Source organism: Manacus vitellinus, unplaced genomic scaffold (genome assembly GCF_001715985.3).
Source record: "Manacus vitellinus isolate BGI_N305 unplaced genomic scaffold, ASM171598v3 scaffold_72_pilon, whole genome shotgun sequence".
NCBI lineage: Eukaryota > Metazoa > Chordata > Aves > Passeriformes > Pipridae > Manacus > Manacus vitellinus.
Window position 1 is genome coordinate 2458174 of NW_021940764.1, and position 25142 is coordinate 2483315.

At 53.0% G+C, this 25142-nt stretch overlaps 1 protein-coding gene across 10 annotated transcripts; it reads right to left on the bottom strand.

Annotated features, from left to right (window-relative positions):
- On the bottom strand, positions 1–25142 carry MAPT (microtubule associated protein tau). 10 transcript variants are annotated; one of them, XM_018084612.3, is made up of 15 exons: positions 25051–25142; positions 23689–23775; positions 22265–22351; positions 20649–20714; positions 16827–17642; positions 14638–14684; positions 13315–13494; positions 11303–11429; positions 10668–10718; positions 9964–10229; positions 6694–6786; positions 6454–6546; positions 2960–3041; positions 1988–2100; positions 24–278 (listed from the first exon to the last, which is right to left on the bottom strand). In XM_018084612.3, exons 1-15 carry the CDS (start codon positions 25094–25096, stop codon positions 138–140), a joined length of 2295 nt encoding a protein of 764 aa, XP_017940101.2. In that variant the 5' UTR covers positions 25097–25142; the 3' UTR covers positions 24–137. The 10 variants fall into 10 exon arrangements, with proteins under 10 accessions (XP_025752092.1, XP_025752088.1, XP_017940101.2 ...); XM_025896304.2 differs by having other exon boundaries at positions 25–278; positions 9964–10127; XM_025896303.2 differs by lacking the exon at positions 6454–6546 and having other exon boundaries at positions 5–278.

Sequence of the window (25142 nt, forward strand, 5' to 3'; positions counted from 1 at the left end):
TGCTCTCACTCCCCCAGCAGAGATTTTGGGGGGGTAGAATTCCCATATGGCTCATGAAGCTTCCCCTTAACCCACAGAGCTGCTCTCAGAAGCCAAACCCCTCTCCCGGCGAGCGGAGGTGAACTGGACAGGGTTTGCTACTTACTGGTGCCCTCCCCAGCCGAGTGCAAGGCTGGGAGCTGGCTCTCCATGAGGGTGGGTGGCTCCAGCACCAGGGCCTGGAGCCCAGCAGGGTCTGGGCTCGGGGTCCAGGTCTTGTCTTCCTTGCCTTTCTCTCTCTACAGGTGAAGAAACCCGCCCAGGGCGGTGGGGGGCAAAAAACGCATCAGCAACAAAAACCACGACCCAATAAATGTCAGCCAGAAGGAAAAAAGACCAAAAATATAGAAAAGAAATAGAAAATTGTGGAGAAAAAGATCTGAAAAACAGGGCCATTCACTGACTCATAGAAGAAGAGTGGCTGCCTTTGGAGCTGGGGAGGAAAACTCTCCAGGTGTGCCACGGGAGAGCACAGGCACTGTGGCACAGCACAGAGCACCCCGGCTCCCCAGAGAACCCCCACTGCCAGAGCAGCACAGGAACCAGCTTGAGGAGCTGTGGACTGCAAGTCCAAGCCTGGATCTGTGTGTCACACAGCAAAGAGGGGACTTGGGGACACAGGAAAGGTTGGGGAAGGGGCAGCAGAGCCGCCCACAGCTGCTCTGTGTGGAGGGTTGGTGGGGCTCAGCTGTGTCCCATCCCCTCCCCGTGTTCCACCTTGGAGCAGCACTGCCCCAGGACGATTCTGGTGTGGATAGGAGTGGGCTGGAGAAGGGAAGCAATCTGAGGCAGCACCTGAACTCAGTTACAACCACAACCTCCTCCAGGTGTGGGTTTAGGCTGAGGTGGTGATGTCACTGCTGGGTCACATCTTTGCAGAGAAATCCCTCTACAAAGGGCAAGCCCTTCAAACTATGGCCCAGTGAATGTGCTGGGATGTGACAGAAGTGTCACAGTAACCACAAAACCCATGGCAGAGGGCTCAGGGGAGCACAGGGGAGGCTGATGCGCAGCAGAGAGAAGGGTAAGGAAGTCAAGCGGTCCCGCAGTCAGAGGCCAGCTGGAGGTGAGAGCTGGGGGTGCACAGAGAACATGTGGCCAAGAACAAAGTGCCAAAATACAGGAGCTGAAACAGAACCTTCCTCTCCCACTGAGAAAAAAGTGCTTGAAAAACAATCAAGATAAAAGTGCTTTTTTTTCCCCCAGGGAGATCGACCCCTGTCTGTCCCCAGGCTGGGGTTTCAGCTCTGTGCTTACCTGATGTCCTCACTCCCTGGCCTGCTGAGGACTTGGTGGCCTTGAAGCCAAGCTGTGGGGGTTGTTTTACTCAGCTAAGACTCACTAAAGTTGCCATCAAAGCCTCAGTGGGAACAGCTCACCCCAAATTCATTGTTTCCCTGACCTGAGTGGCTTTTGTGTTTCAATTTAAGTCCCCCACAAGCACCCCCTCCCTACACAGAGCCCTTGGCTAGGAAGGAGAGATCACCTTCTGAAGGGCCAGACTGCTGCAAAGTCACCTGTTCTAAATAAAGCTGAGCTTTAAATGCTCCACTTGCACTGGGATCCAACACCTCTGCAGCTCCCTGAGCTGCCACTGCACCAACCCAGAGTGCACAGGAGCTGCTGCTGGTGACACTCCTTCATGAGAAAGGTTTGAGACACAAGCACGAACTTCAGAGACGGCAGAAAGAGCAGGAAACCACAGCAGAGGCTGTCACTGACACCCAAACTCATTCTCGTGGCCATGGGCCAGGAATGGCCCAGCCTGGAGTCCTGGCAGCTCTGCCACAGCTCTGCTCCAGCAAACGTCCCCTGGGTTGGGACAGGCAGCCCAGGAGCCCTGAGCAGGACCCTCTCCAAGCCCAGACTCCCACCCATCTTCACTTGCACGCCTGCTCACAGCCAGACACAGCAGAAGGTGCCTGTTCCCAGCCCAGTGCCCCTTTACCTTTTTATTCCCTCCTCCAGGGACGTGGCTGATGTTATCTAAGGACCCGATTTTCGATTGCACCTTATCTTTGAAGTCCAGTTTCTCAGATTTCACCTCCACCTGGCCACCACCTGGAGTAAAGAGCAGGGGCTGGGTCAGCAGCCAGGTCCCTGAGGTCTGAGCTGCTCCAAGGAGATTCAGCCACAGCCCTCTGAGGCTGAGCAGAGGGTGAGGCCCAGGGAAACAGCAGCAAAAGGGACCCCGTGATGATTTGGGAAACCCAGGAGTCAGGGCAAATGGGAGTCAGGGTAAAGAGACCTACCAAAGGATGCTCTGCAGAGCTGGCACACCCCCCAATGTTTTACAGAACTGAGGGCAGGGAGCTGACCTTGATCCCCTAAACCAGCAGCCCCCCGTTTATTCCTAAATATGTCTCACATGGATGTGTTGGCACAAAGGTATCCATGGATCACAGAACAGTTTGGGTTGGAAGAGACCTTAAAGCCCATCCAGTCCCACCCCCTGCCACAGGTAAGGACACCTTCCACTAGCCCAGGTTGCTCCAAGCCCTGTCCAACCTGGCCTTGGACACTTCCAGGGATCCAGGGGCAGCCACAGCTGCTCTGGGCAACCTGTGCCAGGGCCTCCCCACCCTCACAGGGAGGAATTTCTTCCTAATATCCAATCTACATCTACCCTCTTTCAACTTAAGGCCATTCCCCCTTGTCCTGTCACTCCAGGCTCTTGTGAAAAGTCCTTCAGATGACACCAGATTCCCCCCCTGCTCGGAGCACTCGGGCAGACAGGAGCAGGTCTGGCAGTGACTGAGCTGGGAACAGCATCCAGCACTCCAGGGCTCACTCTGGTGCTCCAGTCACTGCTCCACCTGCCTGCCCTCACTCCCTGCCCTATCCCAACCCTCTCCCCATCTCCAGACACACCACAGCACAGCCCACCAGCTCCCAGGATCAGCACAAGGCCAAAGGATACCTGGTTTGTGATGGATGTTGCCCAGGGAACCACATTTGGATGTCACATGGCTCAGGTCGACTGGCTTGTAAACGATTTGAACCTGCCCGTGGGAGAGAGGAAAAAGGGATGAGCTCATTGCCAGGATGGACTGGCTGGGGAGGGGGAGCACAACACACAGCGGCACCTGAGCTGGATTGGAGGGAAAGGACAGCTCAAACCCCAGGAAGATTAATGATACAAAAGAAACCATCATCAGAAATGGGAGATCATTAATGCCCGTGTGCAGTAGCCTCTTAACATGTCAGCATGCACGAGATCACCTCTCCACAGAGGGGGGAACAGAGGCAATTTTAAAGTGCTCAAGTGAGAGAGAAAGTGGAGTGGTAATTAATTAAGATTTGCATACACATCATCCAAAAGGAGGAGATATACCAGAGAGAAAACGTAAAAAATAAATACCTTTTCTGGTGTAAAACATAAAGCTTATGTCCACAAAAACTGAAAGAACAGAAATGATCAATGTGCACAGAACTTTTAAAAGAGTGACCAAAATATGCATTTCTGAAAAATGCTGTAACAGAAATAAGGGTTAAAAAAACGGGGGAGGGGGGGAAATAAAAAAGCAAAGAAAAGTCTAAATATCCGGAGATCACATCATAAGAGATTAAAATGTTATAAAATATCGAAGCACAACAGCATTTCGTGACATTTATGCTCTGTTTGTGACTTGCTTGCCCCGTTGTTGTCTCAGAACAGGGGCTGCAGCAGCTCCACGGACCCCGCCCCGCTCACGGCGGGCTCTGCCCACGGACAGCGGTGACACGGGACACACACACGGGAGGGACAGCAACGAGGGGCTGCTTTAGTGCTACGTTAGCAGTGAAACAACACACCGGGAACAGCCGGGCTGGGAGGAGCCCCCGGGACGGCGACCACGGCACACACACGGCAGCTACGGCAGGAGCAGGAGACAAGGGGGGAGGAAACATCCCCAGAACCCCATGAGTTACCTCACACCCTGGGTTTGGACCCACACCTCAGTGTGGGGCAGTTGTTGCTGGAGTTGGTGGGGCTGTGCAGGAGAAACTGGACCATCAGCACCTCGGGGGTGGTTCCCACGCACCGGGGAGGGTTTGGCTCTCGGGGACAGCCTGGATTTCATGGGGAGCATGTGCTGCTCTCCGTGTTTTCTCCAGCGTCACATTTGTGCTGCTCTCACAAATCTCAGGAAGGATGTGCCAGCACCAAAGGGAGCTTCGGAGAGGAGCTGACTCCTCCCTCCCAGCAGCCTCCAGACCAGCACAGAGGATTCACCACAGCCACTGCTCTCCATCACACCTGAGAACCCCGTGCTGGCTCAAACCCCAGGGGAAGGTGCACCCTCCAGTCCTCATGTTGGCCCCATCACCCTCAGAGCTGGGTGCTGGACTGTCACACCCCTGAGAAACACTCCCCCTCCATCACAGAGCCAGGAAAAGGATGGGAGCAGATCTGGTCCCACCAGCACAGAGCCCTGTGCTGACCTGCCTTGTCTCCGCTGCTCACGCAGACCAAAAGGCACATCTGACAGGAGACAGAGAGTGGGGGAATGAACCCCCAGGGCCTTGGAGCACATCAGGGACACAGACACAGAGACAGAGTTGGGGAAAGGTCACACGTTTAATGCACTGGACAAGACAGGAGCCAGGTTTGGTCGGAAGGCAGGAAAGGGACCCGAAAAGGGCAGCTGGGGCCTTTCTAATCCCAGCTGTGACCCCAAAGGGCCTACGAGCAATTCAGGCACCACTGAGACCTGGGACTGAAAGGCCTCCCATTTCCAGGGCAAACAATCAGCAATTGGAACATTCTGCTCTCATTCCAGTCCCTTTTTTGACAGACAGGACTCCATTATCCCTTCCCATCCTGCTGGGAGCAGAGAAGGATCCTCCCCATTTTAGCAAGAAAGGAAAATGGGAACAGAGTAGTTTGCCTGGGAAACTAGTGCCAGAGACCTTGGGATCCCACCTCTCAGCATTAGAAGTTCTTTTTGCCTAATGCATCACCTGGTCAGAGCATCCATGGGCTTAAAATCCAGGTACCCAGCTCAGGTAGTGACAGTTCCCCCTGGAAGCAGGGATGGCTGGGCAGGTGGTCCCTGGGGGTTTAAGATACAATGGCCATCAAAGCCTGGGGGTCTCTTGTTGCCCCTCTCCCAGAGGAGCCCCAAGGCCCATCCCTGCCCCCAGGACAGCCTGCACAGCCATGTCAGCTCAGGGCTTTGCTCCGAGAGCTCCCAGAGCTGCTGCAGCCAGGCACAGATCACAGGGTTTTCAGTGCTGGCAGGGCCTGGGGAGGGATCACAACCCCCAGCCAAAAATCCAGATAATTCTTAACCCGGTTCAGCTGCAATCCCTCGCCCACGGTGTGAGCTCTCTGTGGAGGAAGGGACGAGCTCAGCACGCCGTGCTGGAGCTCAGCAGCAGCCACAGCACAGGGGATCTGTGGCCAACACCAGCTCCCATCACACACCAGGCAGCCCAGGACTCCAGGGTGAAGAAGAGGAACAACCATGGAATCGCTTCACAGGGGTCTGGGCTCACAGAGCAGCTCCTCTGGCCCATGAAGTAACTGCAGAATGACACCAAATTTGAGCCAGAGGCTGCAAACCCAGCTGTGGCCCTGCGAGCGTGTGCCAAGCCCTCTGCAAATGCTCAGTTTCTCAGGGAGGGCGTCCACAGAGATCAAGGAAAGCCCATTAAAAATCCATGGGGAACATCTGAGATGCTCCCTCAGACGGCCACAGACCAGGCCCCCACAGACCACGGGTCGCACTCTTTGGGGTCTTCCTTGGCCCGTCATCTTTCCTGGTCCCAAACTGTCTCCAGTGGAACTGCTGTAAATCCACCAACCTCTGTGGAGTCTCTCCAGGTTTCTGGCACAGTAACTGAAAGCTGAGTCCAGTATTTATCTGGGAACAGCTGGAAATGCCAGCATTCAAATCAATTAACTCAACAGTACTTTAGGCTCAGCCTCCGTGGGCGCTGCCGGACACATTCGTTAGCAAGGAGAAGCTCAATATTTGCATGGATCATACTTGCCTGATGGGAACGGGCAGGAACCTGCACGTTCATCTGTTGGGCAGGATCATGTCCAATTTAGCAGCACATTAAGCAACGAGGACTGGGTCTGCTCATAAATTTACTCGTCTCCTACATCACTGTCTGCCAGAGCCCCCATCCCACAGACAACGAGGCTTTCAGCCTTCCAGGTAGTGCCAAACCCTGGAGTTACTGGGATGTTTTGTTACAGACATGGTTTGGACACGGGGCAGTTAGTTCTGTCCATGGCAGGCATGTCCAGGACTTGTTAGGGTTCATCTCACCATGTCTTTCAGGTTAATGGGGTTAAATGACAGCACGTCCCCAATGGCTATGTGACAGCAAGGTGGCTGCAGATAGCATTGGTGATTAGTGTAACAACATGCCACTAAAATCAGGATTATCACAGTGCATTCAAAGTGTGAAGGTACTCACACTGCCTCCGCCCGGGATGTGTTTGATATTATCCTTTGAGCCACACCTTGATTGAACGTTGCTAAAGTCCAACTTCTTATTAACAATCTGCACCTTTGGTAGCCAGAAAAGAGTCATTGCACGTCACCAATAGCTATCTGATGGCAGGATCGCTGCAGATAGCATTGGCAGTTTAGTGTACACAACATGCCACTTATAATAAGAACTATTATAGAGCATTGAAAGTGTGAAGGTACTCACACTGCCTCCGCCCGGGATGTGTTTGATATTATCCTTTGAGCCACACTTGGATTGAACGCTGCTAAAGTCCAGCTTCTTATTAATAATCTGCACCTTTAGTAGCCAGAAAAGAGCGTGAGAAACAACGTGACCATCTGCAGCTTGACCATGTGTTATAGCCCTAAAACCAGGAACCTGCCTTTCAGTGCTGAGAGCAAAAAGGAGAATCTCTGCCTTGCTGCATGGATTGGTGTACTCGTGGGCTGGAAACTGAAGATGGAGGTGGGCAGGTTACAGCTAGAGACTGGACACATCTGGGTAGTGATGCAGCCCTGGTTCCCAGGCCACAAACACCAGCCAGAAATGAGCTCAGCCCATTTTCTTTCACTGAACAGAACGGGGAACTTGCTGGGCAGCAAACCCGCTGGAAGGCACTTGAGACTCCACAGTGCTCTGAGACTCAGCTTCTGCAGAGCCTGTGGAAGGAGGAGGGATGGAGCTGAGAGAAAACTGCCTGCTCAGCCCCAGCTCCCATGCTTGGCATCCTGATCCCCCTCTGGGACAGGCACACCTGACCTTGGGCAAACAAGTGCTGCTGGCCAGGCTGGAGAGCAGGAGCTGCATGTCCAGCACTGGGAAAAGATGCCTGAGCTCTGCTCTGCACAGGGCTCACACTCCCTCTACAGCTACCAAGAGAAAGCAGACACTGCCAGGGATGCAGTCCCACGCCAGGGATGTGGCCCCATCCCAAGGATGCAGTCCCATGCCAGGGATGTGGTCTCAAGCCAGGAATGCAGTCCCACATCAGGGATGCAGTGCCAGGCATGCAGCCCCATCCAGGGATGGGGCCCCACGCCAGGGATGCAATCCTAGGCCAGGGTTGCAACCCCATCCCAGGGTTGCAGCCCCATGCCAGGGAGGCAGCCCCACACCTGCAGTCTCCTTAAGCCCTGTGGGATGACAGGGGCAGCCCAGCCCACTCCCCAGAGGCAGCAGCTCTGTGGCACATTCCCAATGCCATCTCCCATGGGAGAGAGGCTGGAAACAGCTCAGTGCCACACGGGAACCACGTGCCACGCCAGCTACACCCTCCAGCCCCAAAGCCTTCCCTCCACACACGGATTTTTGTGCTAATGAAGCTGGTTCTGTTTCGGGCTTGTTCTCCCCACTTGGCTGTGTAAGGGCACCTATGCTGGAGCAACCTCCTGCATCAGCTATTCCAGGCAAAATGAGGATAAAGATTGTCCCTGCTCCTTCCCCCACGCACTCTGGAGTGGCTTTACAACCTACACAGGTGTAAATGCAGGTGACAACCCACAGGCCTGAGCCTGTCTGAAGCACAACCCCGTGAGAGGGACTATCCTGCAGTGTCACATCCCTCAGCCCCGGATGGCCCCGTCCCCAAAGCCAGCTGAGCAGGCACCTCATCTCCATCCCAACACTCCATCCCAGGCCTGCTGCTGCCAGGAGAGCTCCCTGCTATTCCCTGCTTCTCCAGCATGAGAAGCACCAAGGCTGGTATGTGCCTGAAGCATGATTTTCCAGATTCACATCAACTAATCCCACAAACCACGTCCCAGTTCTGCTAGACCAGGCTTTGCCAGAGCAGCACTCGGTGATCCAGTGACAACAAAAGTGCTCAGACCATGCAGAAACACTGGAAGAGATGTGGCTTGGCTGGCTCCTGGTGTGTTTTTCCCCTTGCTCCTTTGCTTCCCTAGGCTGGGGGTCTGGAATCTGCACAGAGAGCAGGCTCCAAACCCATTTCCGATTTCAGCCTCAAATCAAACTGGTGGGATCAGCCCCTTCTGCTCCAGCTGCAACCATTCTGCTGAGAGCAGCCTCGTGTCCTACAGAACCCCCAACAGAGCACCCAGCCCTTCTCCCCTGCAAAGAGCAAGGAATTGTCCCAAATTCAGCTGCTCCCACTCTTCAGTAACAACAACAAACACGCCTGACAGAGAAGCAGAGAGAGAAAAAAACCCCCAACTTGTAAAAGCTGGATTAAAAAGAACGAGTGAATAATTTAACCAATTTCCAGTAAACAGAAGGGTTCCTTCTAAAATCCCAGGAGAACAGGGTTTGTGGGGGTGGGAGGAAAATCCCATGACTTGTGCTAAGTGGGTAGGAGGGTTGAGGCCCCAAAAAGGACACGTGCTGCTCTGCCCATGACCAACAGCCCTGCCCAGGCTCCAGAGCCCCACTGGATTGTAGCACAAAGCCAGTAAATCTCCAGCCATGGCAGAAAATGCCCAGAAGGCCATGGAAAAGCAGGTTGCCATTTCCAGGGGTGCAGAGGAGCCATCCCAGAGCCTCCCCCCTGTGCCAGAGGCGAATGTTCAGAGCCATGGAGGTCACACAAAATGCCATGCACAGCACTCAGGGAATGGTTATTATGGCTCTGCAAGGCCTGCAAGCCAGGCAGTGTCACCCCAGGGCAGGCAGTGTCACCCCTGGGACAGGCAGTGTCACCCCCAGGGCAGGCAGTGTCACTCCCAGGGCAGGCAGTGTCCCCTCAAAACAGGCAGTGTCACCCCCAGGACAGGCAGTGTCCCTTGCCAGGCTTGCAGAATTTAACCCAAGACCCTCATTCCCAAGCACCTGGAACACAGAGGTCACTTTGCTGCTCGTGAAACAGCTTCTCTGGGAGTGAAAAGTGGTTGAAAGGATAAAAGTGCCACCAGTTCTGGCCATGCCACACTGCCCACGTAGCCACACAGCGCCTGATGGCAGAACACAACCCAAACCCTTGACAACAGAGCTGGATCCAAAATCCCAGTGTCTGGAAAAACTTGAGGTCCGAGCCTGGGCCCCTCAGGAGGAGGAGACAGATCATCCTCCTGCTCACTAACAGAGGGACTGCTCTGGTCACAGTGTAGGATCCATAAACACAGCCCTGATCCCACCACTCCTGAGGGCTGCAGGCCACAACCTGCTGTCCCTAACTGGACAATTTGTCCCAAACTGGACAATCTGTCCCTAACTAGGGACAATCTGTCCCTGACTGGACACCACGAGGGAATGCCATTTCCCTGGAAGCCACTCCACGAGACCCACACCACGAGCTCTCCGCGGGACAGCTGAGCTTTACTAAGCCAGGCAAGGAATTCCAGGCCAAGCCCCCAGCCCAGTCAACCCAAACCCCAGCACCAGGCTGGAGCCCAGCTGAAGTCTGGCTGCCCACTGCCCACAGCTGCTGCCGCTCCAGGGAGGCTCTCCCACCCCGGAGGGAGCATCCAGCACCCGCTGCCCCCCCAGCCAGGCCCCTGGGGAAGCAGAGTCCACGTTTACCTTGCCACCTCCGGGCTGGTGCTTCAGGTTTTCAGTGGAGCCGATTTTGGACTTGACGTTTTTCAGGTCGGGCATGGGCGCGGCCGAGGGCTGGATGCGGGTCTTGGCCGACGCCGGAGATTTCGGTGGGGTGCGAACCACTGCCACCTTCTTGGGCTCCCTGGCTGGTGGGGTGGGCAGAGAGGGGGTGCGGGAACGGCTGCCTGGAGTCCCGGGGGAGCCGGGACTGCTGTAACCGCTTCTGTCTCCAGACTTGGGCTGCTCACCTGGAGGTTGCAGACAGGGAGTGAGCACAGGTGGGCAACCCGGGCACACACCACCCCTTCCCTGCTCGCTCCCTGCCTTTTTGGGGTCGATGTCCCCGCTCCCAGAGCCCACCCCGCTACTCCCAGTGCACGGCTGCGCTTTCTTCTACTCCATTTCGAAGGAAAAACTGTGATTTAAAGGCAATTTCCTAATATCTCAGAAGGAAGACGGTCTCCACTGCCTGTGTCACTGGTAAAACTCCCCACCCAAGTGTGGCATTGGCATGCATGACAAATTACAGACAAAAGACACTCAAAAACACATTTCTATTAGAAGTTTGGAAGCATTTTTACATATTTTTTTCTCTGTAATTAAATAAGGCTGGTTGCTGAGCAGCTTAGAACTGTCCCCAGTTCGAAAAGAAAATGAAAGAAGAAAAGAAAACCCTTAAACGTCACCTTTCTCAGTCTTTGCTGCTGCAGGAGGTGGTTTTTTCTGCTCCTTTCTGCCTGTTTAGTGAATGAGAAAGATGCTTAAACATAATAAAGCTGGAAAATTAATTGATTTAAGGTTTTATGGAGCTCCAGTTAAGTATGAAATATATATATATATGTATATTCAGTGAAATGCACCATTTTAATGGAAATTCACAATGCCTGATGCTTTCTGGGGTTTTCTTCTCTGAGAATAATAATGGGCTAATCTCCATTCCTGCAATCGAAGAATTGATCCTCTTGCCCCTGGGTCTTTGTGAAATATTGTCAGAGAGAAAAGCGGTAGATGGATTAAAAAGGAGCTGCCTAAACCCTCCAAATTGGAGGGTATCCCAAAGGGATAAAGCAACTGCCCTCTCCTACACATGTGTGAACAGAGCAGCACCTGGAAAGGCTCACTCCAGAGGGCTCATCCCAGCTCCAGGAGAGGGCTGAGCAGCTCCCACTCCCCTGGCAGAGCTCAGCCTGTGCCGTGCCCCTGCCCGGGGCTGTGAGTTTGGCCATTGACCCCCCAGAGCTGCCTGGGGAACTTGGGAGCACCACTGAGGGCATCCCCAGCGCGGTGGCAGGAGCAGGACACGGCTCCCACCGTCACCTACCGGAGCTGGGAGGGGTCTTGGGGGCCGTGGGGGTCTTTGCCGGGATGCGCGTGGCGTTGGTGGAGTTCCTCTGCGCCTGCCCCGAGCGCGGCGTGCCCGTCTTCGTGCCACCCCTCATCTCCGGGCCCTGGGGACACAAGGGGGGGCTGTCAGGGATGGGCTGTCACCCCTCACGGGTCAGAGCACATGAGAACCCCCTGCTTCCTACACCCTGGCAGCCCAAGGGTTCCCCACACCTGGAATGTGCTGGTTCACACCTTGTCTCCCACAACAGCACCTGCCACAAGGAGAGCACAGCCACTGCTTTGGCACAGCCACAGCCTGGGCACAGCCACAACAGGGCACAGCCACAGCCTGGAAAATGCCACAGCCTGGACAGCCACAACAGGCACAGCCAGCTTTTGGGGCCACAGCCACAGCCTGGGCAGCACACAGGGCACTAGCCACAACAGGGCACAGCTCACCGCCTGTGGCACCAGCCACAACAGGCACGCCACAGGCCTGGGAACAGCACGTTGGGTCCAGCTCAACGGGGCACAGCCACAAAGGGCACAGCTCACAGCTTGGGCACAGCCAAAAGGGCACAGCACAGCTGGGCACAGCCACAACAGGGCACAGCCACAGCCTGGGAACAGCCACAGCTTGGGCACAGCCACAACAGGACACAGCCACAACAGGGCACAGCCACAGCCTGGGCACAGCCACAGCTTTGGCGCAGCCACAGCCTGGGCACAGCCACTCCTGGGTTGGTGGAGTGACTGTGACCTTTCCCAGGTGAGCCCTTGGCTTCAGCTGCCCCATTCACCACCCCTGGTCTGCTGTGCAAAACTCCTTTGTTCTCTGAACCTCGTCACTTCATTTCCCCTGCCCTGCTAAAATTGTTACAGAAGATACATAAATTCAAGAGTATGTTCAGCTCCTTTGTTCTCTAAATCTCGTCACTTTGTTTCCCCTGCTCTGCTAAAATTGTTACAGAAGATACATGAAAATTCAAGAGTATGTTCAACTCCTTTGTTCTCTAAATTTCATCACTTTGTTTCCCCTGCTCTGCTACAATTTCACACAGAAGATAAATTTATCCATTAGTCGAGTGCCAGGCTTCAAACACCGGGAAGCACCTCAGATATCCCCACCTACAGTACACCACTGTCACACCTGCATCACCTGTAATGTCAGGTGAACTGCAACATCCTATCTGTGGTCTCCTGGTCCTGCAGAAATCCTTCCCAAACCTCTGAACTCACACATCCTCTTTCTGGTGACTACTTAGTGCTGGTCAGTGTAAAAGCTCATGGAAAACACAGAACTGAAAATTTACAGGCTGACTGGTCCCAAGGCAGCAGGGAAGCAGAGCAGAACCAGTAAAACCACATCCCATCATCTGTGAGAGGCACAGGTTGCCCAGAGAAGCTGTGGCTGCCCCTGGATCCCTGGAAGTGTCCAAGGCCAGGTTGGATGGGGCTTGGAGCAACCTGGGCTGGTGGAAGGTGTCCCTGCCCATGGCAGGGGGTGGCACTGGATGGGCTTTAGGATCCCTTCCAACCCAAACCATCCTGTGATGCTCTGACCCTGTGTGACCTGCAATCCCTGTGCTTTCCCTCACCATGGGTGTATTTGTGTGAGTGAACACAGCAAAGGGAACCCAGAGCTGGGTGTGTGTGCGTTTCCTACAGCAGCACCTGGCAGGTCTGGCTGTGGCACACTGCAAACACATCTTGCTGTTTGCTGCCAACGCTCCCACGAAACCCAGATAAAGCTGCAAAACAAGGAAGAGCCTAAAAGGACCTGGAAATGCCTCAGGGAGACCAGGTAACACCCTGCAGCGAGGAGCTATTTTTGCTCCACGTGCTGGTTCCTTCCAGCACCAGAACTGGAGCCAAACCTGGCCGTGGCCATGGGAAGGTGAAGCACATCCCACCCTCTCCACAGACCAGGGAGACTCAGCCAAGCACCATCACTCAGGAATGCTTTAAGGTATTCCCCTTTGCCTCTCTCACACCCCATTTCCTTACCTTGGCTTTCATTTCTGGCGTTCCTGCACTGGCAGCTCGGGGGGTGGCAGGAGGGACTCGCTTAGAGGCAGGAGCAGGGCTGGAGGGTGGTTTCGAAGGGGCTGTGCTAGAGGAGGTGTGTCGGTGGGGGGGGATGGAGGGTCTGTCCCCTGGGGGTTTGGCAGTGGAAGGTGAGGATTTCTTAAAACGTGGAAACAAAATAAAATGGGAACAAACGAAAAAAAAAATCAGCATGGGAGGGAAACAAAATGGGATCAGCAGCATAAAGTAGGATTAGAAGGTGCAATGCAGAGCTGGGTGGGGGATAGGTGTTAGGTGGCACTGCCAGGGCCCCATGGCTCCTCCACCAAGTATGGGATACCCCAGCTATTCCTTCCACAGGGTGCAGTGACACCCGAGCCCCTTCCTGAGGACAGTGTCACCCTGTGACAGCCTGTCCTTGCTTCTGCCTTCCACACCAGGGGCACGTTTCACCATCAGAACCCTCAATTTGCTCCCAAACCCTCCTCCTTCCTGGCAAAGGAACAGCACTACCAACACCAGCATTTCTGAGAGATGCTGCTCCCAGCTCTCTCAACCCCATCCCACCTGCTCTGCCAAAAGCAGACCACTGGTTTTATCTAGGCTTGGTACCACGTCTAATGCTCAGCCTGATACGACCCTGCCAGACTTCCCTAGAGAAAAATCCAATTTCACAGTGCTTGCAAATAATTCTATTCCTCACCTTCAATTTTTTACCCCTTAAACTGCCCCTCAGCTTGTCCATCATCCCCCTCAGGCACTAACCAAGCTAATGGCCAGATGAACTAAACCTCCTCCAAATTACCAGTGTGACAGACACCATTAAACCTCTGGAATCTCAAACTCTGCTGATGATCCCTGTGGATCCCTTCCAACTCAGGATATTCTATGATCTGCAAGGCCTAGATTATTTAATTTAATGTTTTAACTACATGTTTTGCTCTTTTCACTGTCATGCTGCTCGTCCCCAGTACAACCAGTGCAGTCTTGAGTCTGCCCCAAAGGCAGCTGCTGCTTTCCAGTGCTGGGCTGAGAAAATGATTTCTCCAACCCCACACCCAACCCCGTGAGCCACATGTTTGATTTAGGTTTGGATCATTTCCTCACCCTCAAAGAACCCCATGGATTGCACCATCCAAACCAGGGTGAGGGAAGAAAAAATAAAAACACTGTTGAAAAACAAATGGAAGAATGGAAGGGAATGGGAAAGGTTTCCTAAGAGACACAACTGCAGGCCAGGAGAGCAGGAGAGGAGCCAGGAACATGCACAGGTGTCACCTCTGGCTTTATTTTTTAGCTCACCTTGGGTTTCTTTTCATCAGCTTCGGTCCCTTCCTTGTCAACACGACCTGACAAAGGGAAACACACAGTTACACCTCTTGGGACTGGTCAGGAACTCCAGAGAGAGGACAACACACGTGCTGGGGGCTGCTCCCTGTCCCTGCTCACCCTTAAACTAAACTCTGTTCTTAGAAATATATTACCAAGTCACCATTTCCTGCAGAAATACTTCCCCATGGTAAACACATTTTTCTGGGTTAACAGATGATCCATGTTGGTCATCACTGAGACGAGACACACCAACGAGGTTTCTATGAGAGCATTTCCCCCAGATCTGCACTCAGATCCAGCAGAATCTGTCCAGTTTAGGACAGAAAGTTCCCTCTCTAAAACCCCCACTGGTTCTAGCAAGTATATAAATAAAGACTCAAACCAAAGGATGCCCCAATCCAGCAGCACTGTGACCTCATTTAAGGTGGCTCTTCAGTGTGCTGGCTTTGCAGAGCACTTTTATCCCTGGATGTTGTTAATTCCCATCTCTCCTGACACACTGCTCTCTGCCTCCTAGCACAGTGCCCCTTCCACCTGGGTCAGTCTAATTAGGAGATTAAAAATGGGGAGGAAGTACTGTTTGTAGTACAAGGCACTTGTAACAGAGCCCTTTTCCCCTGTCTTCAGCTAATTCCTCCCCAGTCTGGGAGGAAAAGCTGCTGATATTGTTCCCAGTGTTTGGAAACTTGTCCTGAGGGGTCAGCCCCTTCCTGGTGACGTGGACCATGCTGTTAATCAACACTGACCCATCCCAAATTCAGTTAAACTGCAAATTGGATCAAGGCTGGAGCTGAATAGCCATGGAGTATCTGTTTTGAAGGGAAAGACCATTAAATAATTGAATTTCTCCTACTGAATCAGAATCTGGCTGGCTCTGGGCAATGCATCCCCACCCCACCATCATTCCAGGCTCCCGTGCAAGCCATGCCAGTGCCCTGCAGCACACGTGGGAAGCTTCCCACTGCTGATTCCATAGGGAACAACGAGAAATATGTTATGAGCTTTAGCTCTAATGGAAAAAGCTCCATCAACAATTTCTTCATGAGCCCCACGCAGCAAAGAGCACGTTCTGCCTGCTGCAAACCAGAGCAGCATTCCCAGGATAATGGAGGCAGCCAAGCCAGCTTTTGGGATGTGGAACTGCAGGGAGAAGCAGAGCCTCCCCCAGGATAGACCCTGGGCAGCCAGAGCTGAGGTACAACACTGTGAGACACCAACGTGTGTCCTGCTGTGTTAACACAACTCATGACAAAAGCTTCATCTGGACACTGAGCAGGGCCTCTAGTGACATTCCTGAGCCTTGGGAAGGGTGGAAAACAGCCTTGGAGAAAGGAGAGGTCTAAGGGATGCTCGTGCATTCAGCGGTGAACTCAGACCTTCCCCCAAAACAGCCCAGCCCTGCCCCACAGACTGTTAGATGCCTCCCCGCCCACAGGCAGCTCCCACTGAACCCCTCAAATGCTCTGGAACGCCCAGGGACATCCCATCCAGAGCTGGGATTGGAGCAGGGTGCTTTGGAAGAGCAATGGACATGCCTGGCAGTGGGGAAAGGCCCAGCTGGCTGCAGACCCTGCCTGCAGCAGCAGTCAGCAGTGGATACTGAAGGGGAAAGTATAAGAAACAGGATCAGTGTGGGGCTTCTCCATGGTTAGACCTGCCACCCTTGCCTTTTTCCTCCTCCCTCCTCTTTAGGAAAGCCAATTCCAAGAGTTATTGGACCAGACATGCAAACCAGATGGGACGTGTCCTGCCGGGATGAGCCGCGGTGTGCGCCAGGTCAGCCCCGCTCCAACAGGCCAGAACCACGTCCATCCGGTCCTCCTCTCCTCTGGGAAGGTGCCAGGTGGGAGTTAAGGCGCCCACCCAACAGATCCAAGGAAATCAAACCAAAAACAGGTGAAAAAAAAGCACGACTGGGGACACGCCAGCACCATGCAAGGGACGCAGAACGGCAGCACAAGGGTCTGGGAATCCAACCCGGGATTAAACAGGGAGGGAAGGACTGGGAGGGAGCAGCAGCTGGAGATCAGTTCACAGCGCAGATCCAGGCCATGTCCAAGCAGCAGGACTCGAGGTGGCAGCAAGCTGTGGTGCTGCATCAGGCAGCCTTGTTGGGAGCAAGCCACCGGTGAGCCGAGGGCAGTGACCGGAGCACACACCTTTGAGCAGAGGGACACGGCTGGCTTTGTCTGCAGCCGGGGCACAGGGCTGCTTCTGGGGCGTCTGACACTCTCCTGTGTCTGGCACAACCTCAGCAGCTTTGTCTTCCACATCACCTTTTAACTCAGAAGGGAGTTTGGCTGTTTCTAGCAAGGGTCCAGAATCTTCTCCCTCCCCGGGCTCAGCTTCTTTCTGTGAGATGGTTTCAGGAGGCTCTGATGGGGTGATGTCTGTACCTCCTTCACCCCTCAGTGGCTGCTGCTTCTCCTCTTGGTCCTCTCCTGCTTTCTGTGACTGAGTTTCAGCCACAGGTGCCTCTCTCGAGGTGTCTCTGGGGAGGTCTTTGGACCCTTCTCTATCACATTCTTCAAGAGTCTCCTTGGCTGTTGCTGGACACGAGCCTGCTTCAGGTCCTGGTGAAACCTGCTGACCCCCCAGGGACAGCAAACCCTGCTCAGAAGTTTCATCAATATCACGATCCTCATCCCTCTCCTGCCCACCAGAATCTTCCTTTAATGGGGCTTTGGGACACAAAGGAGGTGGTCCATCCTTATGGATGCCCCCTGCTCCTGCCAGCACATCACGGCCCAGCTCTGGCTCCACACCAATGCCTTCTCTGCCCCGATGATCCCACGGCTCACCGCTGCCTTCGGATGCTCTGGAGCCTTGGTACATATCCAGGGGGATTGGGATGGTGACCTCAATTCTGGTGGGAGCTGCTGCTGCTGGAGCCTTTGTTTCACGTGACAGGAGTGGCTGCTGAAGGCCCCCAGGTCCCTGCTTTGGGGGCTGGAGCTTTGGAGAGCTCGGCTCCCCTGGAGTTGAAGATGTGGGGTATGAAGCAGGGGCAAAAAATTAGCACAGGCATGTCAAACAGTCATGTAATGCTGAGAGACTGAGGATTTCTACTGTCAACTGAGAGGATAAAAGAAGTCCCACACCGCCCCACTGAACAGACAACTCACTGCCACAGTGGCTTTTGCCTTTAGAGAAACTCTGATGCCCCTGGGAATCACAAACAGTGACAGCCACAGTGCATGGGAGATCAGATTCCTGCCTGGACCCGGCCTTGGAGGTGTCCAGGTTCACACCTGCACTCCATGAGCTGGTTCAGCTGTAGAAATTTCCAGAAGCCAAGAACATCCCCATTTTCCAATCTAACACCACCACAGAACCATCGGTTTGCTGGTCAGTGCCCACCCCTTCCTGCCTCAAGGGCCTGAACAAAACAGGCCAGACCCTTCCCCTCCTTCCCAGGCTCCCAAAATCCCCGCAGCTCTTTCCTCCCTTCAGGAGATGTTCAGGCACACACAGCACCTCTCAGAGCTCAAACCACCCCTGCTCTGCTCTCCAGGTCATTCCTGCTGCCCATGGGCGTGGAGAAGAGCACTTCCATGTCTCCACTCTTATTTCATCAGCCAGCAGAGCAGCAAAGGACTGTGAGGAAAAACGTAGTTGCAGTGATTTTGGACTGTGCCCCCACTGAGACTCATCAGAACTCCAGCACTGCTGCCATTATTTGGGCTGAGTGACATTTAAACCCCAAATCTGAGGTCCCAGAGACACAGATCTCTCTCTCTCTCTCTCTCTCTCTCTCTCTCTCTTTTTTGGGGGCTGTGTGTGTGTGTAAAAGAAGGAGTTCTGTTGTTGCTGATCTCGTGCACGACACAGACATTTACAATTTCACCCAACTGCAGAGTTAAGTCACATATTCCACTCAGCTGGAGCTTTCCTGTTGGAAATTCATTCAGCTGAAGCAAAGATCCACTGAGCAATGGAGAATTCACCTGGACAGAGGTAAACTGCTTTAAAGTCAACCATCCTAGCAGGAATGTGCCTGCTGCATTATGAATTTGCCCAGCTTCAAAGACTCTTTGGTCTTTTTGAGCACTGCTCAGGTAAACCAAAGAGCCCAAATCAGAGCACTGCAGTCCTGAGATCACAGCTGTGGCTCTGGTAGATTAACAAACAAGACCAAAACAAGAAAAGGTGAATCAAGACCTATTTGGTCTTTTATCAATGTCCTCCCCTTTTTAAGAGAATACCATGGTTTAAGTGAAACCACCACACAAAGACCCTGGAAACTGTGGTTTAAAAGAAAGCTTCAACTGGCCCCTGTTGGAAGGTAATATCTGAAATATGGCATCAAGAAACACCTTTTGTAATCACAGGGATTTGAAGTGTTCAGGCAGCAGCCAGCAGGTCAACCTGGCTCATTTCTTCTGCAAAGGAACATCACGACCACTAATGAGCAGCAGTGCAGGAATGTGGACAGGCAGTTCACGAGCTGTGCTTCCACATTCCAGGATTTTTTCAGGGGTTTTGAGGCAAATCTGCAGCGCAGGGTCAATGCCAAACTGGGGATTAGAGGACGCTTCTCCACCTGAGACTCCAAAAGCATTTTAAGATGCTCCATCTGCACTGCAAATATTGTATTTTTTTAAATCCTCACATCAGGTAGGTACCAGTGAGACACCCAAGGCTCTGTGTGTCAATAATCACATTTTCCTCTGAATCAAAGAGAACCATTAAAAGGAAGCAGCACGTTATTACAAGCCCACTTTCAGAGATGGAACAATTTATAAAGAACCTGTATAGGTTTTGTCAGAGCTCCAACTGGCTGTATGGCTCCATATCTGACAGCTCAAAGATCCTAGGACAGGATAGAAAGGTCTTAGAAAAAATCTGGTGTGAAACAGCACTAAAACCAGGGTAGAGAGAAAAGAGAACTTCACTCCCCTCTTGATAAGTCTCGATTTCTGTTTTGTAGTGGAATCACTACTTTAAATACAGAAGAGCTGCCAGTCCAAAAACCACTGGCCAGGCAAGCACAGGTTCTATTTTAACTGCAGGGTGCACAGAATTGCTCATCTGTGTGCAGAGAGCAAAGACAAGCTGAATTCTGCCCTGAGCTCAGAAGGCAAAGACCTATTTACTTCTGTAAAAGACATGGATGTCTAAATGCACTAATGGAGCCATGAGGAGGAGACACTGCCCAGCTGGAGGGGTTTGTTATGTTTGCTGTGCAGAAAACTGCCTTAGAAAATGGAGTTTAACTGAGATTTTAAACAGCACACCAAATTAGGGCTGTGGTGTGGAGGCAAGACAGCAACATCACGGGGAGTCTGAATCCCTAAGTCTGGAATTAAGCCAGCACTGGGCGTTTTGGGAAAACCCCATCCTGAAGCTTTCCATCAAGTCTGAACTGAGCAGAGTCAAGAGAGGCTTTCCAGGTAGCCAAGACATCCCAGATAATTCTTGGCTCATCTAAGCAGACACAATTAATGCTCTGAAAACTTGCTGCCCCTGTGTCTGACTTGGCCACTTCACATTCCCTAAGACTGGGATAAGGAAAACAAACCCTTAATGCTGAAGTCAGGGTATCAGTGAGTAGGTTTGAGACATGTTTTCCATTAGAAAGACAAAGTAACCAAACAATTCACTGATCCTGTGTGTGACTTGCAGGGTCCACACTGTCTCTGTTCAGTGTGAGCAGCTCCTCCTGGTCATGGCACATCCCAGCTCTGTCCATCGGCTTTTCCAGCCTGGAGAATGCCCTGGTTTTGCAACTGGACAAACAAGCACCCTGACTTTGGTTGTCTGAGAGAGAAATTTGGTGCATGAGAAGCTGCAGTTACCTGAAATGAGTATGTCTGAACATTCCAAGCGTGGATGACCCTTCCCTGTCAGGAACAGGGAGAACTGCACAACCGCCGTGCAGTGCAGAGCATTTCACTAAAGAACAAAATTCCCAAGCCACCAGCAACCAGTTGCACATGTGGGCAGCAATAACAGGACCCAGGGACAGATGATTCACCCACCTTGAGTGTCATCTCCTGCAGCGTGGTCCTCCAGGTTGGGAGTGGCTCCTACGCCCGCCTCCTCAGCTGCTCCCAGGTCAGAGGAACAAGGGGAAAAATATGATCAAAACAAGAGTTAAGTTTAAGTGTGTGCCTGGAGAATTTGTTTACCTCCCTTCTGATGCTGCCCATCAGATTGGGCGTGATCTCTGCTGTATCATGAGCAGGGCAGGATCAGAAAGGAAATCACTCCACACCGATGATGGATCTGGACAGATCTGCTCAGCCTGTGCTGTACCAGACAGGAGGAGTGTTCCATCAACTCACACATCCTAGATGGCAGGTTAGTACAAGCTCTTTCAGGTAGGAAACAGGCTGTTAAGTAGCAAGGAAACTTGTGGATTTATATCCCCTCTTCTACCCCCACCTACCCTTTATGTAGCCAGCAGCACTCACACAAATGTCTCTTCCCTGAGCCCACCTTCTTGGTGTTTACCACCCACCTCACCACAATGAACCCTGCCAAGGCTGTGTGAGACCAGTAATTCCAAGCCTGATATGAATCTGACACTTCAGGAATACTGGAACATCAGAGAAGCACAGTCTTCTTCACAGTGATGATGGTTTGCCTCTCTCAGAATTTTTCCAATTTATTCCATGAGTACTTTCAAACCAGCTTAAACAATTACACCTGCATGTCACATTCTCTAGCCAAACTAGAATTTTCTCTGTTTCCCTGTATTTTTTTTCCCAGGAGTTCAGGACACACTGGCTCCCTGGTACAGCCAGATCTTGCACCAGGGTCTGCACATCCTTGCAAGCAGGTGAACCACTCTGTGTCCCACTGCAGGGCTGCACCAGCAGCCTGGGGACTGGATGCGGATGGATTTCACTGCTGGGGGTGTGTTCCAGTCTTTGGCATCACCAGAAGCCCTTTTCCACCCACTACCTTTCTCAGGTCCTGCCTGATGCTTTCAGGAAAAGCCACTGGCTACGGCACAGGGGACACATCCTCATTGTTCACACACAGCCCTGCCCCTCCCCGCAGCTCCTGCCCTCTCCTACCCACCCAGCACTGCTGCAGTCACTCCCTGCTCTGCCTCTGGAAGGCACCAGCCCTCCCTGGAAAACCAGGCCCAGGTGCAGTGATTCCCCACAGGCCATTCAGGCTGAATTAGCCACTTCACTTCCTCTGCATTACCCTTAAAAGCACTGCTGCAGTGGCCTGGTTTTCACCTGCCACTCCAAAGACACCCCGAGGGCTGGGCAGAGCCAGAGTGCTCCGGGATGGCCCCGAGGGCCTGCGGAGAGCGGGATGAGGGGCTGCTGGAAGAGGGGCTGGAACCACCCGGATCTGCTCAGCCTGAAGGTGGGAGGCAAAGCCACCACAGAGACACCAGACAGAAAGATTGTCAGATGCAGAGCTGCGAAGGAGAAGAGAAAGCTGCGAGTTCCCCTCAGGATGGGGAAGGCAAGAGGACAACTGCAAGCCAGGAATTATCTGGAGAAGGAAGAAGCAGCGTCAGGAGCAAAGCGTCCCTGCGAGAGGTTTCACGGTGTTATCTCACAGCACCAGCCAGTCCAGCTCTCTGCTCTGTCTGCATCAAGAGGTGGAACTGCACCTTGGTCTCCCTCACCTGTGGTTCCTTCTGGGATCTCCCCGTGCTGTTCCACACCACCCTGATCCTCGTGGTCTCCTTCCTCCACTAAAGGTGCTGTGGCATCTGAAAAACAACGCAGCTTTCACACAGCTGTTGGGTGGCAAAGCCCTGGGGAGGCCAGGACATGCCTGAAGAACCCTTTTCCTCAGAAAAGCACTCGACTCCCTCCCTTCAGCCAGTGGAGCCTGTGGAGGGGGACAACCAAGCACGACACAGCAAAGCCAATATCACAGGGACACCAGGAGCTGCCCCTCTGCCACACAACGTGCCACAGCACACTCCTTATGCTTCTGAAGGCTTTGCCAGGAACTCTATCCGAAAATCCACAGCCAAAAGCAGCCACTGGTGCCTGAGCCACATGCACAGCAATACTGTCTGCACTGGGACACCACTGGTCTGGAGCAGGACAGAGCAGCTCCCACAGGATACCTTCACAAACCATCCCAGCACTCTGGGCAGCTCTGGGACAGACAGACACTTGGCTCCATCTACCACAGGGATGTCTGCTCCTTGTGACAGTACCGATCCAACTGGAAAGAGGGATAATATCCCCTCCTGCACCAGCCAGGTTTTACACCCTGATTTCCTGAGCCACCTCACAGACAATCAGACAGCCCACACCTCCAGCAGGACAGGGCTGGGACTGCTCAGCATCTCTGTCCACCTCTCCTTTCTTTTAGAGCAATTTTGCAAGCTAATGCCTTTACCTGGAGTCTCCAAAGGCAGATCCTTGTGATTAAAGCACCAGAGGAACACACAAGGTGCAGCTAATTGAAATGGTGAACAAGTCTCTGGACCACTTCAGAATGAGTTTCTTTCTACAAACATGACAATCAGGTAACACTCCAGAGCAGCACAGACATGGCTTGAGTCCTACCACCATGACCTTCCCATCAGCATGAGGTTTGGTTTTATGTCTGGAGCCTGCCCAGCTCATCATTCCAGCAGGAATCTCACTGTACTAATGAACACGTAAACACAGAGGGGGCAAAACCAGCTGGCTCCAAAAGGGAACTCAGCAAACAGGACGTGCTGTCAGTGCTTGGGGGAGCACAGTGACACAAACCTGTGTCACAAAACACAGGACTGCTCCCGGCTGAGCTAACGGGACCTTGCAGTCCCCAGGTAAAAAATCTTCAGGAAACAAACCACAAGCAACTTCCTGAGCTGTAATAAACACTTCACCTTCTGTTGCCTTCCAGCCCACCTTTAGAGCACGTTATCTCATTCTGCAGCATGGCAAACATCACTGTGATGAGACTAAGGAAGAGCTTTTGTCCAAGAGTGCAGATGCTCCTCCTGAGAAACCCCACCAGGACACGGCCCGGCGAGTCTTTGGGCAAGGTTTACCTCGACCCCATCCATCATGGTTCCAAAGCAGTAAGTCAAAGAGCTCCCACCTTCTGTAGTTGGGGTGCTCTTAGCGTCAGATGTTTCAGAAACAGGCTCATCCGATCCATCATCGACTGGTATCTGAAGGGGATAGCCTGGAAAACATTCAAATACTTACAACAAGTCCTTGGCTATGAATTAGGGCCCGGGCGTTACCAACTCTGACTGCCCAGATCTACAGCAGCGAGAAACTGTGACTGGGGAGGAAAAACCACCCGGACTAAAAGCAAGCAAAGCGTGAAAATGCCAACCAAAAGCACCAGTGTCATCACCAAAAGGGACGAGCGGAAACCCATCAGCAAAAGAAAAGCCCGGTGAACCGGAGAGGCAGAAACAGCAAAGCATGGCAGGAGCAGGCAAGGAGATCTTAGCAACGTAAGGAGGAAAGATGTGCAACTCCTGAGTCACTGTTGTCCTCCCTGGGGCCCTCAGCTCCCTCCCAGAGCAGGCTGAGCACTCCCACGACTGCAAACCAGCCCGTCTGTGTAACAGGATCAGTGCCAAGACGTGGTGGCAAAAGTTTTTTGGAAGAGCAGGGCAAGAGGCACAAGTCTCCCCTGAGCAAAGGGTCTAGGCAAATCAAATAATGAGAGCTGGAAAAACTGACTTAGGAAAGAAGAAGCAAAATCCCTGGGAAGCTGATGAGCGAAACAAGCTGAGAGGAGCCGTCGGACTGCAGTGCGTTACAGAGCCCGGGATGAATGGATGCTATGGATCCTCTCCAGGGCAGAGGCAATCCATTTATGTAAGGGGTGTCCAAAGCACCTCAAGAAAAGAAAATTAAGATGATGTTTGTATGGAGCGTAGCCGGGAGTGAGTCCCACCAGGTTTGTGAGCGCTGCGTGGGTTTCCAAGCTCAGTTGTGGAGCGTGGTGGAATGAGAAAGGAAAGGCCTCGGGAGAAATGCAGGGCTGACATATGGGGAGGAAGACTCTGGCATGGCCCCTGCTCCCAGAGCTCTCTGTTCAGTTGTCCCCAGGTCCCTGTGCAGGTGAGGAAAGCAGGCAGCAAGCAGCACCCTTGAGCTGTGACCCCAAATAAAAGCAGTGCTGTGTTTTTAGAGCAAACCGAGGAGTGAACACAAACACACAGTTGCAAAGCTGCAGCAGTAAGATCATCCCTAGCCTGGATACCAGGGGTTATTCTGCTTGTGCTGGGCAATGATATCCCAGAGCAGCATTTTCCTACGACTGTAAATGCTGGAGCATCTTGTGGCTGCAGCCAGATGATCCACAACATCCTTCCACACACATATTCCCTCTCCTGGCTGTCCCCAAGGACCCCTCGCACCACCACGCTGTTCCCACTCCCCCTGCTTAGATCAGCAGTGGGCAAGGCAGGTCCCTTCACCATCTCCTGGGTGTGCTCACCTGAGGAGAAGTGTTTTTCCTGGCCAGGTGCGTGATCCTCCATCATGGTGATGTCCTGAGGCTGCTCCGCTACCTCTCAGCAAAGGCTCCTG

What these genes read in the sequence shown, in the direction of transcription:
- MAPT (XM_018084612.3), bottom strand. Translation starts at nt 25,096, where the DNA reads ATGATGGAGGATCACGCACCTGGCCAGGAAAAACACTTCTCCTCAG. An exon ending in CCGTGTCCCTCTGCTCAAAG is followed by an intron (nt 14,685 to 16,826) that starts GTGTGTGCTCCG and finishes TCCCTTTGTCAG; the next exon opens with GTCGTGTTGACAAGGAAGGG. An exon ending in ACCAGCCCGGAGGTGGCAAG is followed by an intron (nt 6,787 to 9,963) that starts GTAAACGTGGAC and finishes TGGCTACTAAAG; the next exon opens with GTGCAGATTATTAATAAGAA.